Below are 12,278 nucleotides of genomic sequence, written 5' to 3'. Positions count from 1 at the left end.
TACTCCCCCACCTTCTTCTGCACACCATGCACTGCCGCTTCTGCTGTTCAGACACCAGTTCTGACTGGTGGGACCAGATCATTATGAAGCAGTGGGATGACCAGCAGTGGCTCCAGAATTTCCACATGTGGAAGGACACCTTCATGGAGCTGTCTGAGTGGCTCGCCCCATCCCTCAGGCAATGGGACAACCACATGAGACCTGCCATTCCCCTCCAAAAACGGGTTGCCATTACCAACTAGAAGCTCACCCATTCAGACAGCTACCTGTCCATCAGCAACCAGTTCGGCATGGGGAGATTGACCGTCAGGGCCATGGTCAAACAGGTATGGTGCTCTCGTGCTATTGTCCAGGAGGGTGGTGAACTTCTGGATTGGGGTTCTGTAGGGAAGGGGGGAAATGGTGGTAGAAGCCCCCTCCTGGGAGGTTTTTCAATCGCACCTTCACAAAGCCCTGATGGGGCTGAGGTAAATAGAGGGTTGCTCCTGGTATGTGGAGGGGAGGGGTGAATGGGTTCGTGGACCTCCCAAGGGCCCTGGCAACCTTGTGATTCTCTGTTTGTCTCCTTCTACAGGTGATGCAAGCTGTCAACTAAGTCCTGCTGCACAGGGTCATCAACTTGGGTGATGTGGACCCCATCATCGCCGACTTTGCCACCACAGGTTTCCTCAACTGTTGGGGGGCTATTGACGGTACCATATACCCATCCTGGTCCCCAATCACCAGGCATCTGAATACATCAACAGCAAGGGGTACTTTTCAATGGTCCTGCAGGCATTCATCAATCACCGCAGGCAGTTCACAGACATCTACATCTGGTGGTTGTGGAAGGCACACGATGCACGTGCCTTCTAAAACTCCAGTGTCTTCCAGAAACTGCATGCTGGCACCTTTTTCCCCGACCACACCATCAGATTAGGGGATGTGGACATGCCAATCTGTATTGTGGGGGATGCAGCATACCTGCTGCTCCCATGGCTAATGAAGCCCTTTACTGGACACCTGGACCAAAGCAAGAGACGCTTCAATGACAGGTGCAGCAGGGCCTGCATTGTGATGGAGGGCACTTCTGGATGTTTGAAGGGGAAGTTCCACTGCCTCCTCAGCCGCTTGTATGTCGGGGAGTGGAACATCCCCCAAGTGGTGGCAGCATGTTGTGTCCTTCACAATATTTGTGAAAGCAAGGGAGAGACCTTCCTCCCAGGGTGGGAGGCAGAGGCTGACTGGATTGGCAGGGTATAACAAGTTCAGTCCCATCGGTGAGCACCCCTTTAATGGCTACAAGGGGCTCATAATAATTACCCTGCCTGCTTGAAGGTGAGGCACAGTTCAATTAGTGGTCAAGGTGCAGAATTCCCCCTTGCCCAGGGGGTCTTCCATGTCGCTGTAGGCTAGCCTTCTGTTAAAGGATCTAGCCTTGCTTAGCTGAAAAGGCCTAGCTCCCACTCAGAGCTGGCCCAGGTGCTGGTGCTCCCAGTCAGCCCAGAGGACTGGCCGGGTTGAGCTCCAGTATGGAACTGCCAGGCCTTCACTTAGCAGCTCCTTATATATCAGCCTTCCATACCCTGATTGGCTGCAGAGGACCCCTGCTTGGAGGACCTCTCCACTGTCCCTGCTGCTGGCCAGGGTGCTGAAAGGCTTCCAGCGGGAAGGTCGGGCTCTGTGTCCACCCCATCACACAGGGTCTTTGAGCAGCCGCACATGGCTGCTATCTGGCAGGCACATCAGGGAGCTGTGTGCATCCGGGATGGCCTGAAGGAGAGTTTCACTCAAGGATGCCAGTGACACTGTCCCCTAGGCTTCCCCACAAGGGGCCTGTGCATTGTCTTACTTTGATTTTCCTTCCACACCCCTCCCTTCTTCCCCTGCAGAGACAATAAAGTACACTTTTTTTGTTTTTGAAAAATAAATTATTTGGTTTTATTTCGGGGTAAATGTAACTGGGGAGGTGCTGGGGAAAGAACCTTAGAGGGAAGAGGAGGGAGTTGGAAGAGAAAGGAGGGGCAAGGAGAGGCTCAGGGCTAAGCCTGGATGTGGTGCCTGCCTCGGGTGGTCCCACCGCCTCGTGTGCAGGGCCCTCAGCAGCCACAGGTTGGGAGTAGAGGGAGAAGCAGAAGGGACAGGGGCTGGCTCAGGAGTGGCAGCAGGAGTGGGCTGGTGATGGCTGCTTGGAGAGCTGCACAGATGGTCCAGTCCTACTCCAGCAGTTCCTGCCAGGTTTCTCGGCACAGCTGGAGATCCTCCTCTAGTCCTGCCAATCCATGGGGTACTGCAGGGCTTTCAGGTCAACAGTATGTTCCCTCTGGAGGTCCTCCTGTGGTCTCTGGTGCCAACAGGTCATGCAGGGTCAGCAGACTGGCACGGGAGGTATTGACTGCTCCCCTCTTGCAGCAGTGTAGAACAATGAGAAGATCAGTCATCTCTGAAGACACTGTACATGAAGCCTTGCCCTCATGTCTGAGCTGAGACCGAAAGGCCTTGGGTCAAAGGCACTGTGCTTGGAGCAAGGCTATCTGTGGCCTAGACAGTGGGTCCTTTTCTACAGGGGCACAAATTTCCAGAGGGGGAGCCCAACTACCCCCACATCCCAGGGACAATCAGACTTGGGAAGGTGCTGGCCAGACCAGATGCTGTGGGCAGGAGGGGACATGGGTGCTTCCCTCTGTGCTACGCACATGTTTGGTCCAGCAGTGGCAGCATCCCACAGCGAGAGCAATTGTATCGGTGGCTCCTGGAGGAGAGAGAAGACAGGCTGTTGGGGGAATTTGTCTGTGAGTGGGAGATGCTCCTGCGCCTTGTTGCACTGTCCCTGGTAGTGGATGTTGCCCCAAGAGTGCAGGCATGCCCATGTGCTGTGTGCGGCACTGTTGAGTGAGTGTGTGTGTGTGTGTGTGTGTGTGTGTGTGTGTGTGTGTGTGTGTGTGTGTGTGTGTATGTTTCTTCATGTGCCTACCCTCCTTCTAGTGGTGGCTTGTGGTGGGAGGATGTTCCATCCTGGTGTTGGGAGTAAGGCAGGCCTCTCTAGACACCCTGTGAGCAGGAGCACAAGGGTCCTTTGTTGCAGCCTATTGGGGCTGGCGCTCCATGTGCACCCACGTGCACAGGCTGCAGCATGATCCCCAGTCTGAGAAGGCCGAGTGAGGAGTGTGCAGCTACCCCTCACCGCCCTTCACCTGTGTGTGTCTATGGAAACTAACGGCACTCAGCTAAGGGGCTTTGGATGATGCTGAGGAGACATCCTTGGAGGGGGCTTCTATCCTAACTAGCAGGCATGAAGCTGGTGCTGGCCCTGTTTGGCTCCTCCTTCTCCTCCTCCTCACTATCTCTGCCCCTTCAGAGGGCGACAACAGGCATCTCCAGCCCCGAGTCCACTGCTGGGGGTGGGGGAAAGGGACTGGCCCGCCCTCTAGGATGTGGTGGAGCCTGGAGTGGAAGCTGTGCTCCCTGGCCTTGGCATAGGCCTACCTGAGCTCTTTAACCTTCTCCTGGTGCGGATTAGCCCTTGGTGCACAGGCTCTCAGCCATCCAGCCATAGATGTTGGCATTCCTGCATCTGGTATGGAGATCCTGGTGGTTTGCCTCTTTGCCCAGACCTCAATGAGGGGCAGGATCTCTGCACCCGGCCAGGAAGGCATGCACCACTTTCATCCCCTGGCAGGGTCATGGGAGCTGGCTGCCTCCTCGTCTGCATCTGTGGAGGGCTCAGACAGAGCACAGGGGGTGGCTCATGTCAGCAGGGACAGCTGTGCAGGCTGCTGTTTTGTGGCTCAGGGCTGTCTGGGCCTGCCGTGTGCCATAAGCCCTTTTCCCTAAGGCTGTGCCTTTAAGGCCTTCAGGGGAAGGGCCACTATAGAGTTTTGCTGAGTGTGGACAGTGGGGCCAGCAGGACACCTGTGGGAAAGGCTGGAGATGTATTGGGCTGTCTATACATGCCCTATTCCAAAATTGCTATTTCAGAATAGGTATTATTCCTTGTAGAATGAGGGTTACAGACTCCAAAATAAGGAAATACTTCTCAGTTGATCAACAAATAGATGTGCCAGAATTACATTATTATATTAATTACTGTAAATATTAGAATGGTTTTAAGCAGTTGTAATACAAGACAAACATTTAATAAATACATCATGGAAATAAACGTTAAATGAAACTGCAACTATAAAACCATGTGTTGCTAGGAGTATTCCAAATCTGCCCTACACTAAATCCAAAATTCTTAAGGCAGTTGTTACAGATTTAACAGCAATAAACCATAATCTAGGATCTCTTACCCATTCTCATTCACAGAGCCACATTTGAAAGAAAACAGATGCTTCTGTCAACACTAGGGTATTGTATTCTCTATCTTTGAGATGGATATAATGGCAATAACAAGTTCTAGGTCAACAAAGGGTTAAGCTCATCTTGTCTCTCACATGTGCCCTATGCAATATATAGGGTGCCTGTTAGAATGCCTTTGGGAAGATTAGATTTCATAGAGGTTGGGTTGACACCAAGCTAGGTATGTCTCTTTCCTTTATTTTGTTTGATTTATTTTGCCTTCTAGATTGCAAACTTTTAAATACTAGTTTACAGTGGAATTCTACATATGAAGCCCCAAACACTCTTTGCTCTTTCAGAAATATTATTTGGCTTAAACAATTTTCCCATCCCACTACATCAAACATTTAACAGGCTTTATCCTGCCAACATTTGTACACATGAATAACTTACCTTGTATGAGAAGTCTCACAGACCTCCTTAGTAAAATTTGCAGGATTAGGCTGTAAAGCTATGTCGAGGAGGGCTTATGTCATTTTCTTTAGTAGTTATCAGTATATTGACAAGAATCTTGGTGCTCTCATAAGTCTATTTATTTTTGGTTTTGGTAGCCTTGAAAAGGAGATATGACACTTATACAGAGATACATAGTACATTTTATACCCCAGGAGGTAGATAGCTGTGACTGCTAAATATTTTTTCTAATTTTTTTAGAATTTTTTATTTAAAAATGTGACATTCTTCTTTGTGCTGAGTAATTTTTATCCTCACATTTTAACTGATTTCCTTAGAAAGGGAAAATGGTAAACACGTAAGGTGAGAACTGATTATATATTTTAATGTGCTGTAAAATATGTTTTCCTCTTTGTAGTATATTAGGGTATGTCTACACTACCCTCCTAGTTCGAACTAGGAGGGTAATGTAGGCATACCGCACTTGCAAATGAAGCCTGGGATTTGAATTTCCCGGGCTTCATTTGCATAAGCGGGGCTCCGCCATTTTTAAATCACCGCTCGTTCGAACCCTGTGCCGCGCGGCTACACACGACACGAACTAGGTAGTTCGAATTAGGCTTCCTAGTTCGAACTACTGTTACTCCTCATTCCACGAGGAGTAACGGTAGTTCGAACTAGGAAGCCTAATTCAAACTACCTAGTTCGTGCCACGTGTAGCCGCGCGGCACAGTGTTCGAACGAGCGGGGATTTAAAAATGGCGGAGCCCCGCTTATGCAAATGAAGCCCGGGAAATTCAAATCTCGGGCTTCATTTGCAAGTGCGGTATGCCTACATTACCCCGCTAGTTCGAACTAGCGGGGTAGTGTAGACATACCCTTAACGATTAACTCATCCCTCCATGAGATATTAGATACACACTCCTCACAACCCATAAACCTGTAGCAAATCTTTTTACAGGGGATGGAGAGCTGTTAGCTTGTGGCTTAGCTGACAAATCGTTACTGGTATTCAATTCCAACCTAACAGGAACACCAGCTGTTTTTTCAGGTAAATTTTTTGTTTAATTTATATGGAGCAATATATGGTTTTCAGTTTATTAAAATTATAAATTAATTAAGATTTCACTGTTGTCAGTATATGAAGAATTTCAAAAAAAACCCTACTACTTCTGAGGTAATGCTATAACAATTGTACCTCTTGTTAACATGGTTCCAGGATTGAGTTGGTTTCTGTTTTTCCAGAGTTCCTCAGATCACTAAGAATGTAAATAATAGAAATGTTTTTGTCAGATGACTGCTTATACCAAAAAGTTGAATGTGATGAATTTGGATAGTGATAGGCTGGAACCTGCAGACCCTTGCTTATCAGGGGTAGTCCTTTAAAATCAAAAGGGACTATTCACATGAAGAAAGTTCCAGTTCTGCTTAAGATTTATGCCCATGCTTAATTTTACACACTGTAAATAAGTCTTTTTAGAGGAAAAACCTAAAAGTTTGCATGATCAGGTCCTAACATTGAAAACAACAGTAAACTTTATAATTTACATAATGTCATACAGCTGGATCAGCATTTTATTGTGGAATTATGTAATGGATGTGGATTTAGCCATTTTTAAAAATGTGTTTCCTTATTAGATCTAAAATAAATGATTTATGGAAAAATGATGTTGGAAAATTGTATCACTAAAGAGTCACTGATCTTACAGATCATTATTATTTTAGAGTTTTTTAAAGCACTGTACTATAAAATTAGAGTTGGATTATAAGACTTGCCATGTTTAATTATAAAACAAAAAGATGCTTTACCCAGGTCCTTCAGGGCAGGGGTCCGGAGGTGTGGGGAGGTACAGAAGTTAGGTTTGGGATTCAGGGAAGGGGTTGTAGGAGTCAGGGCAGGGGATGGTGGTTCAGGAGGCAGGGCAGGGAATTGGGAGGTGTGGGGGGACTCAGGAAAGGGTGGGGAGTCTCAAGGTAGGGGGTGGGGGTCGCCACTGGCTGCTTCTAGCCCTGGCTTAGGTCGGCAATGGTTGCGCCATTCTGCTGCATGCTCTTCCAGGGCAGTGGTGTCATGCTGGCCAGTTGGTAGCTGCTTCCCAGAGCAGGGGCACTTTGCTGCCCCCTTCTTCTCATTTGGGAGTATAACTGTCCCCTGTGCTTGCTTGCCTCACTGTGGTCATTTGGTAGGATAACTACTGACAGTTTCAGCCCTATAGGGGATGCTGGGATTTGGGGCTTCAGCCCCACAGCTCTGTTCCTGGCTTCTAACCTGTGGGGAGTACCAGGCTTCACGGCTACAACTTGGGCACCGGTTTCAGTTCCAGTGCAAGCCCTTCAGCTAAAACCAGGAGCAGAGCCAGAGGGAGTACCGAACCCCTGTGTTTCCCCCAGATCTAAAGCCTTGAGGACTGTTGCTCCCATGGGTCAGAAGCCCTGACTCCCTGTGGCTGAAGTTGGTAATGTCTTGTTTGGAGTTATGGACATTTCGGAGTTATGGATAATCTCCATTCCTGAGGTGTCTATAACTCTGATGTTCTACTGTAGTTTCTATGTGTGTCAGTACTGTGTGCCCTAGCACTTCTGTGTTTGGTATTTTGTCTTCTCACGTTATTTTCCTGATTTTGTCCAGGTATCTCATGGAGGCTGTCAGTCTTTGATGTGCCTAACATATGTAGTCCATATTTCTGAACCATTAAATAAAGATGACAGCATACAGGTCCCATAAACTCACATCTTCACCTTAGCTGGTAGTTTGCTTTTATTCCATGCTTGTTTCTGTAATAGCCTGAAATTCGTAGTTCCTTTTCCAATTCTGTTAGTCAGTCCACTATGTCTGAAACTCAAGATTCCTGCTGATCATGGAACCCTAGTAGTAAAAGCTGTCAACAATGCCAAGAGATTTACTCTCCAGAGTGACATCAGACATCGGTTCTTTCACCCTTTGGTATATATCAGTTTTCTTGAAACTAATTGTCAACCCAAAGTTCTTACACAACACAAAAAATCTACCCAAGAGATTTAGCAGGGGAGATTCACAGTGGGCAATAAAGGCCATATAATCTGTAAACAGGAACCCAAGTAGCAAAAGCTATTGACAACATCAGAAGATTTACCTTCCAGAGTGATGTCCGACATGTTGGAAAGTCATTAAGTTTTCACTTGCATAATTCTGCTTTTGTGGGTTTTTTTTTAAGTTAAAAGGTATCCCCTTTTGAATTAAAGATTATATAATATGTGGTTATACTAAAAACTATGGAATATTTTTAATAGTATACTCTCTTAAAAATAAGCATTGTCAATAAAACAAAGGAGGAAAGAGATTTGTTCTTTAAATCTAGATTGCAGACATAGCTTCCAAACTTTGGAGTACACCAGATAAACCCTCTTCATGCTCACCTAAAAGCTTTTTCAGGAACATATGTTTTTTTAGAGTGGAATGGTAGGTGCACCGTAATTATAGTTGTGCCAGAGTTTTTATTAAAAACAAAAGAACCTTTGATGAGGGGTGTTGTTTCTAACAGAAGGTATTTGTATCAGATATGTTTTTTGTCCTCACCTTAAAAGAGACTTATCTTATTATTTTATTGTTTTGTTGAGAGCTGTCTTTGCCCCATCAGTATTCTCAGCCTTCATTACCTGCCACTTCTTCCACAAATATTTGTGCTCTTTATCTCTTTCCAGCCTGTGTAGATGACACACCCTGAAAAGATTTGTAATTCTTATCTGTCTTCAAATCCTTTCTTAAGATTCATTCAGAATATTGATAATGACTAGGCAGAAGTGGTTTTCAGTCCATCAAAACTTATGCCCAAATACATTTTTGAGTCTTTGACGTACCACAGCACTCCTCATTGCTTGTGCTTGTTATTGTTATCATCTGGCCTATACCTGTATCTGTCCTTTACCTCAGTTTTTTATCATTTACTATAGACTACAAATGCCTTTTGTACTGGAATCATCTCTTACATACAAGTTTACAAAGCCTCTAGTAAAATAGGGTCTGGTCCCTGGTTAGAGCATCAATGCACTATTGTAATATAATAGTTTGAGATCAGATAGTTCAACTGTATAGCACCAGATGTATGTGCTTTCTTCCATTCAGGTAGCTTGTTCTGTATATCTTCAGAATATCAGGAAATCCCATATTGACTTCCTATGAACTTTCAAACAACTATGCTGCTATTTAGAATGCTAGATTGATATATTTACAGCTTCATTTTTGTCAAAGGCCCTAATTCTCATTGAGAATGTAAACCTGTGGCAAGTCTGAACTTTAATTAATAAATAAGAAAAATGTAGCAGCAGCTTTAAGTTATTTGAGTGCCAAGAAAGCATCTCAACATATTTTTTGACTGTTGAAAAACATCTTTTTGTACTACATCATTGTGGGAGAGCATTACAGCCCTAGGCTACGTCTACACTGGCCCCTTTTCCGAAAGGGGCATGCTAATTTTCAACTTCAGAATAGGGAAATCCACGGGGGATTTAAATATCCCCCGCGGGATTTAAATAAAGATGTCCGCCGCTTTTTTCCGGCTTGGGGAAAAGCCGGAAAAAAGCGTCTAGACTGGCCCGATCCTCCGGAATAAAGCCCTAGTCCGGAGGATCTCTTATTCCTACTTCCGGCCAAGCCGGAAAAAAGCGGCGGACATCTTTATTTAAATCCCGCGGGGGATATTTAAATCCCCCACGGATTTCCCTATTCTGAAGTTGAAAATTAGCATGCCCCTTTCGGAAAAGGGGCCAGTGTAGACGTAGCCCTACTGTATAAAATCCAGTTAACTAGAACTCCTGGTTTACATTAAACTTGTTTTTATTGCCTGTAGTTGTACTACATTCCTATTCAGAGTAGGCTTAGGGTGCCCCCGCTCTTAGGTAGCATGTCTCTTTTGAAGCCAGTCACTCTACAAAGCCATCCATTATCCTATTCAATGTGCCTCAGGATTGGGGAGCCCTGAGAGAAGACTACTAAAGCAGATGGCTTCTTCTTCACTCTGCTGTGGGGTTCTGTGACCTAGAAAGCAGAAAATACAAATGTCCTGCTTAGTTCCTGCAGTTTTCCAAGCTACAGATTTACCTATGGTTTGTCATATACCCTGCCAATTTTGGAAAATAGAAGTCGTGTTCTACTGTATTTTCTTTACGTTTCATTCAATAACTCAGGGACTTAAATAGAACTTCACACAGTTTTAAAACCTGAATAATACAAAATGCCTCCTTTTGTTCTAAGAATAAATACTAACTATTTTAACTGAAGGAATATAATTCTTTTGGGTAAGAAAGTTATTGCAGTGTGATACACACATAAAATGGAAATGCCCTCTCTACCTTAATGATTATGTTGAGTTTTATATAAATAATGAAGTACAACAAAATTCAAGATATATTAGACAGCTTATAGGAAAAAGGTATAAGTCCCCAACCTGAAGAGTTTACAATCTAAATACTGTAATTTATAAACCAGGTTATATCGGTACACTTTCTCATTGAACACCTTAACAACAGGTTTTTTTCCTTGTTACATGCTGCCACAGTACAATAGCACAAGTTAAAGAAATATAAATATCTGTTTCAGGCAGAATGGCAGTTGACTGAATTATATAAATATGCACAAGAGGGCACCAAAGTAACTTTAAATGTCAGCTGAAATTGAATAAATTTCTTATAGGCAAATAAGATTAACAAACAGGATAACTGCCTTTTATGTAAGTTTTCTTTTGAATTGTACACAATTATTTGTAGGAAAATGTATTATAAATTAGAAGTTATCAGTTCACTCATTTTTCAGTGCTGTTTTCATAATAACTAATTCTTATTTTAACAGCTTCAAACCAAACTGAAAAAACATGCTTCTTTCATAGACTGTTTTGCTGATTATAGGTTATAGCTATTGTAAATGACAATCTGCTATCAATAACTATCTCTTTTTCTGAAATATTTTTCTAAATAGTTAGCAGCTGCTGCTAAAGTGTCTAAAGTGGAAGTAACTTATTTCGTTGTGGTTATAACAACAAATTGCTCAGCAATAAAAATATAAAATTATAGCATTGTAAAGCCTATGTATTCTCAGAGTTATGAAATGGTTTCCAGATTCCAGTATTTAAATAGATATTTTGCCTTCAGGTCAAATTCCATTAAAATAGGATGCATATAACTATCCATGGTTCCTTATTTTGATGTAGAGTTGTCTGTCTATGTGAGTTTTACCTTCAAGGAAATTTCTTTACTAAAGTCTCCTTTCTGTTGATTTCAAAAAATTAGGTTTAGGGATACTGTAATCTGTAGGTGAATTAATAGGATGATTATTTTGTAGTTGTTGATCTTAGTGTTGGTGATGGTGGTGGGTTGTGTTCTTTAGCATCAAAGCTTGTCTGACACTCCAAGGGCTGAGGCAAGTGCAAGCGTGCCTAAACCATTTTACAACCACCTTGAAATGCCACGTTGTTTTAGGTCATAGATACTCTTCCTGCTTGACATACTCCTTTCAAGTGTCCTAACAGCCCTGTTGACTTCAGCTGGAATTTTTAACACTCGGTACTTCTGATAATCAGGTTCCAAAGCCTATACAGGCAGTCCCTGGGTTACGTACAAGATAGGGACTATAGGTTTGTTCTTAAGTTGAATTTGTATGTAAGTCGGAACTGGCTCCAGATTCAGCCGCTGCTGAAACTGAGCAGCGGCTGACTACAGGAAGCCCTAGGCAGAGTTGCTCTGCCCCCGGCTTTCCTGGAATCAGCTGCTGATCAGTTTCAACAGCGGCTGAATCTGGACTCCTGGGACAGAACAGCTGGGGCACTTCTGGGTAGGTCCCCGCAGGACCAACCCGGCAGCACCCCAGCTGCTCTACCCCAGGCATCCCGCAACAAAAGCCTGGTCTGCTGGGGGGGGGGGCGCACTAGCTGCCCCCCCCCCTCCTCCCCCAGCAGACCAGGGAGACCCGAGCAAAGCCGCGGAGGCGCAGAGGTCCCACTGCCTCTGCGGCTTTGCTCCTGTCTCCCTGCTGTGCTGGGGGAGTCCCGAGCAAAGCCGCACAGGCGGCGGGGTCCCCCGCCTGTGCGGCTTTGCTCCGGGGCAAAGGAGCAAAGCCGCACGGGCAGCGGGGTCCCGCCGCCTGTGCGGCTTTGCTCGGGTCTCCCTGCTGTGCTGGGGAGTCCCCCCCAGCACACCAGGGAGACCCGGAGCAGCTTTTCTCGCCCCGGAGGACGCGGTGGCGGGACCGCTGCGCTCTGGGCGGTCCCGCCGCCCGCGAGTTCCGGGGCGCGAAAGGCCCCGTTCGTAAGTGCGTATCTGACATAAGTCGGATCCGCGTAAGTCGGGGACTGCCTGTACATTCATCTTCCATAAATTGAGGTGCACAGCATTTTAAAAATGCAAGCCCTTTGCCTCTTAGTTAGCTTTCCGTTATTTGGATAACTTTGTAAAAGAGAGCTTGATTCAGATCCTGAAGACCTTAAATGATAATGGAAGAAAAAACCTCCTAGATTTAGAGTTTTTTAGGCTGAGACCTTTTATCAGCAAAACTCTCACAGATCCTAGTGGAACTGCAAGAATCCAATACAGTGAAT

At 45.2% G+C, this 12,278-nt stretch overlaps 1 protein-coding gene across 8 annotated transcripts in view; it reads left to right on the top strand.

Moving 5' to 3' along the window:
- Positions 1 to 12,278, top strand: part of WDR27 (WD repeat domain 27) — a 212,773-nt gene that overhangs the window by 49,515 nt on the left and 150,980 nt on the right. For all 8 annotated transcript variants that reach the window (XM_075924675.2, XM_075924672.2, XM_075924676.2 and 5 more), the window contains exon 17: positions 5,675 to 5,764. In XM_075924675.2, the coding sequence (XP_075780790.2) occupies positions 5,675 to 5,764 (90 nt within the window). The remainder of the gene's footprint in view (positions 1 to 5,674; positions 5,765 to 12,278) is intronic.

This window comes from Pelodiscus sinensis, chromosome 3 (genome assembly GCF_052426305.1).
Source record: "Pelodiscus sinensis isolate ZL-2025 chromosome 3, ASM5242630v1, whole genome shotgun sequence".
Classification (NCBI taxonomy): Eukaryota; Metazoa; Chordata; order Testudines; family Trionychidae; genus Pelodiscus; species Pelodiscus sinensis.
Note: the sequence above shows the minus strand (reverse complement) of the source record. Positions and strands in the feature narration are given on the sequence as shown.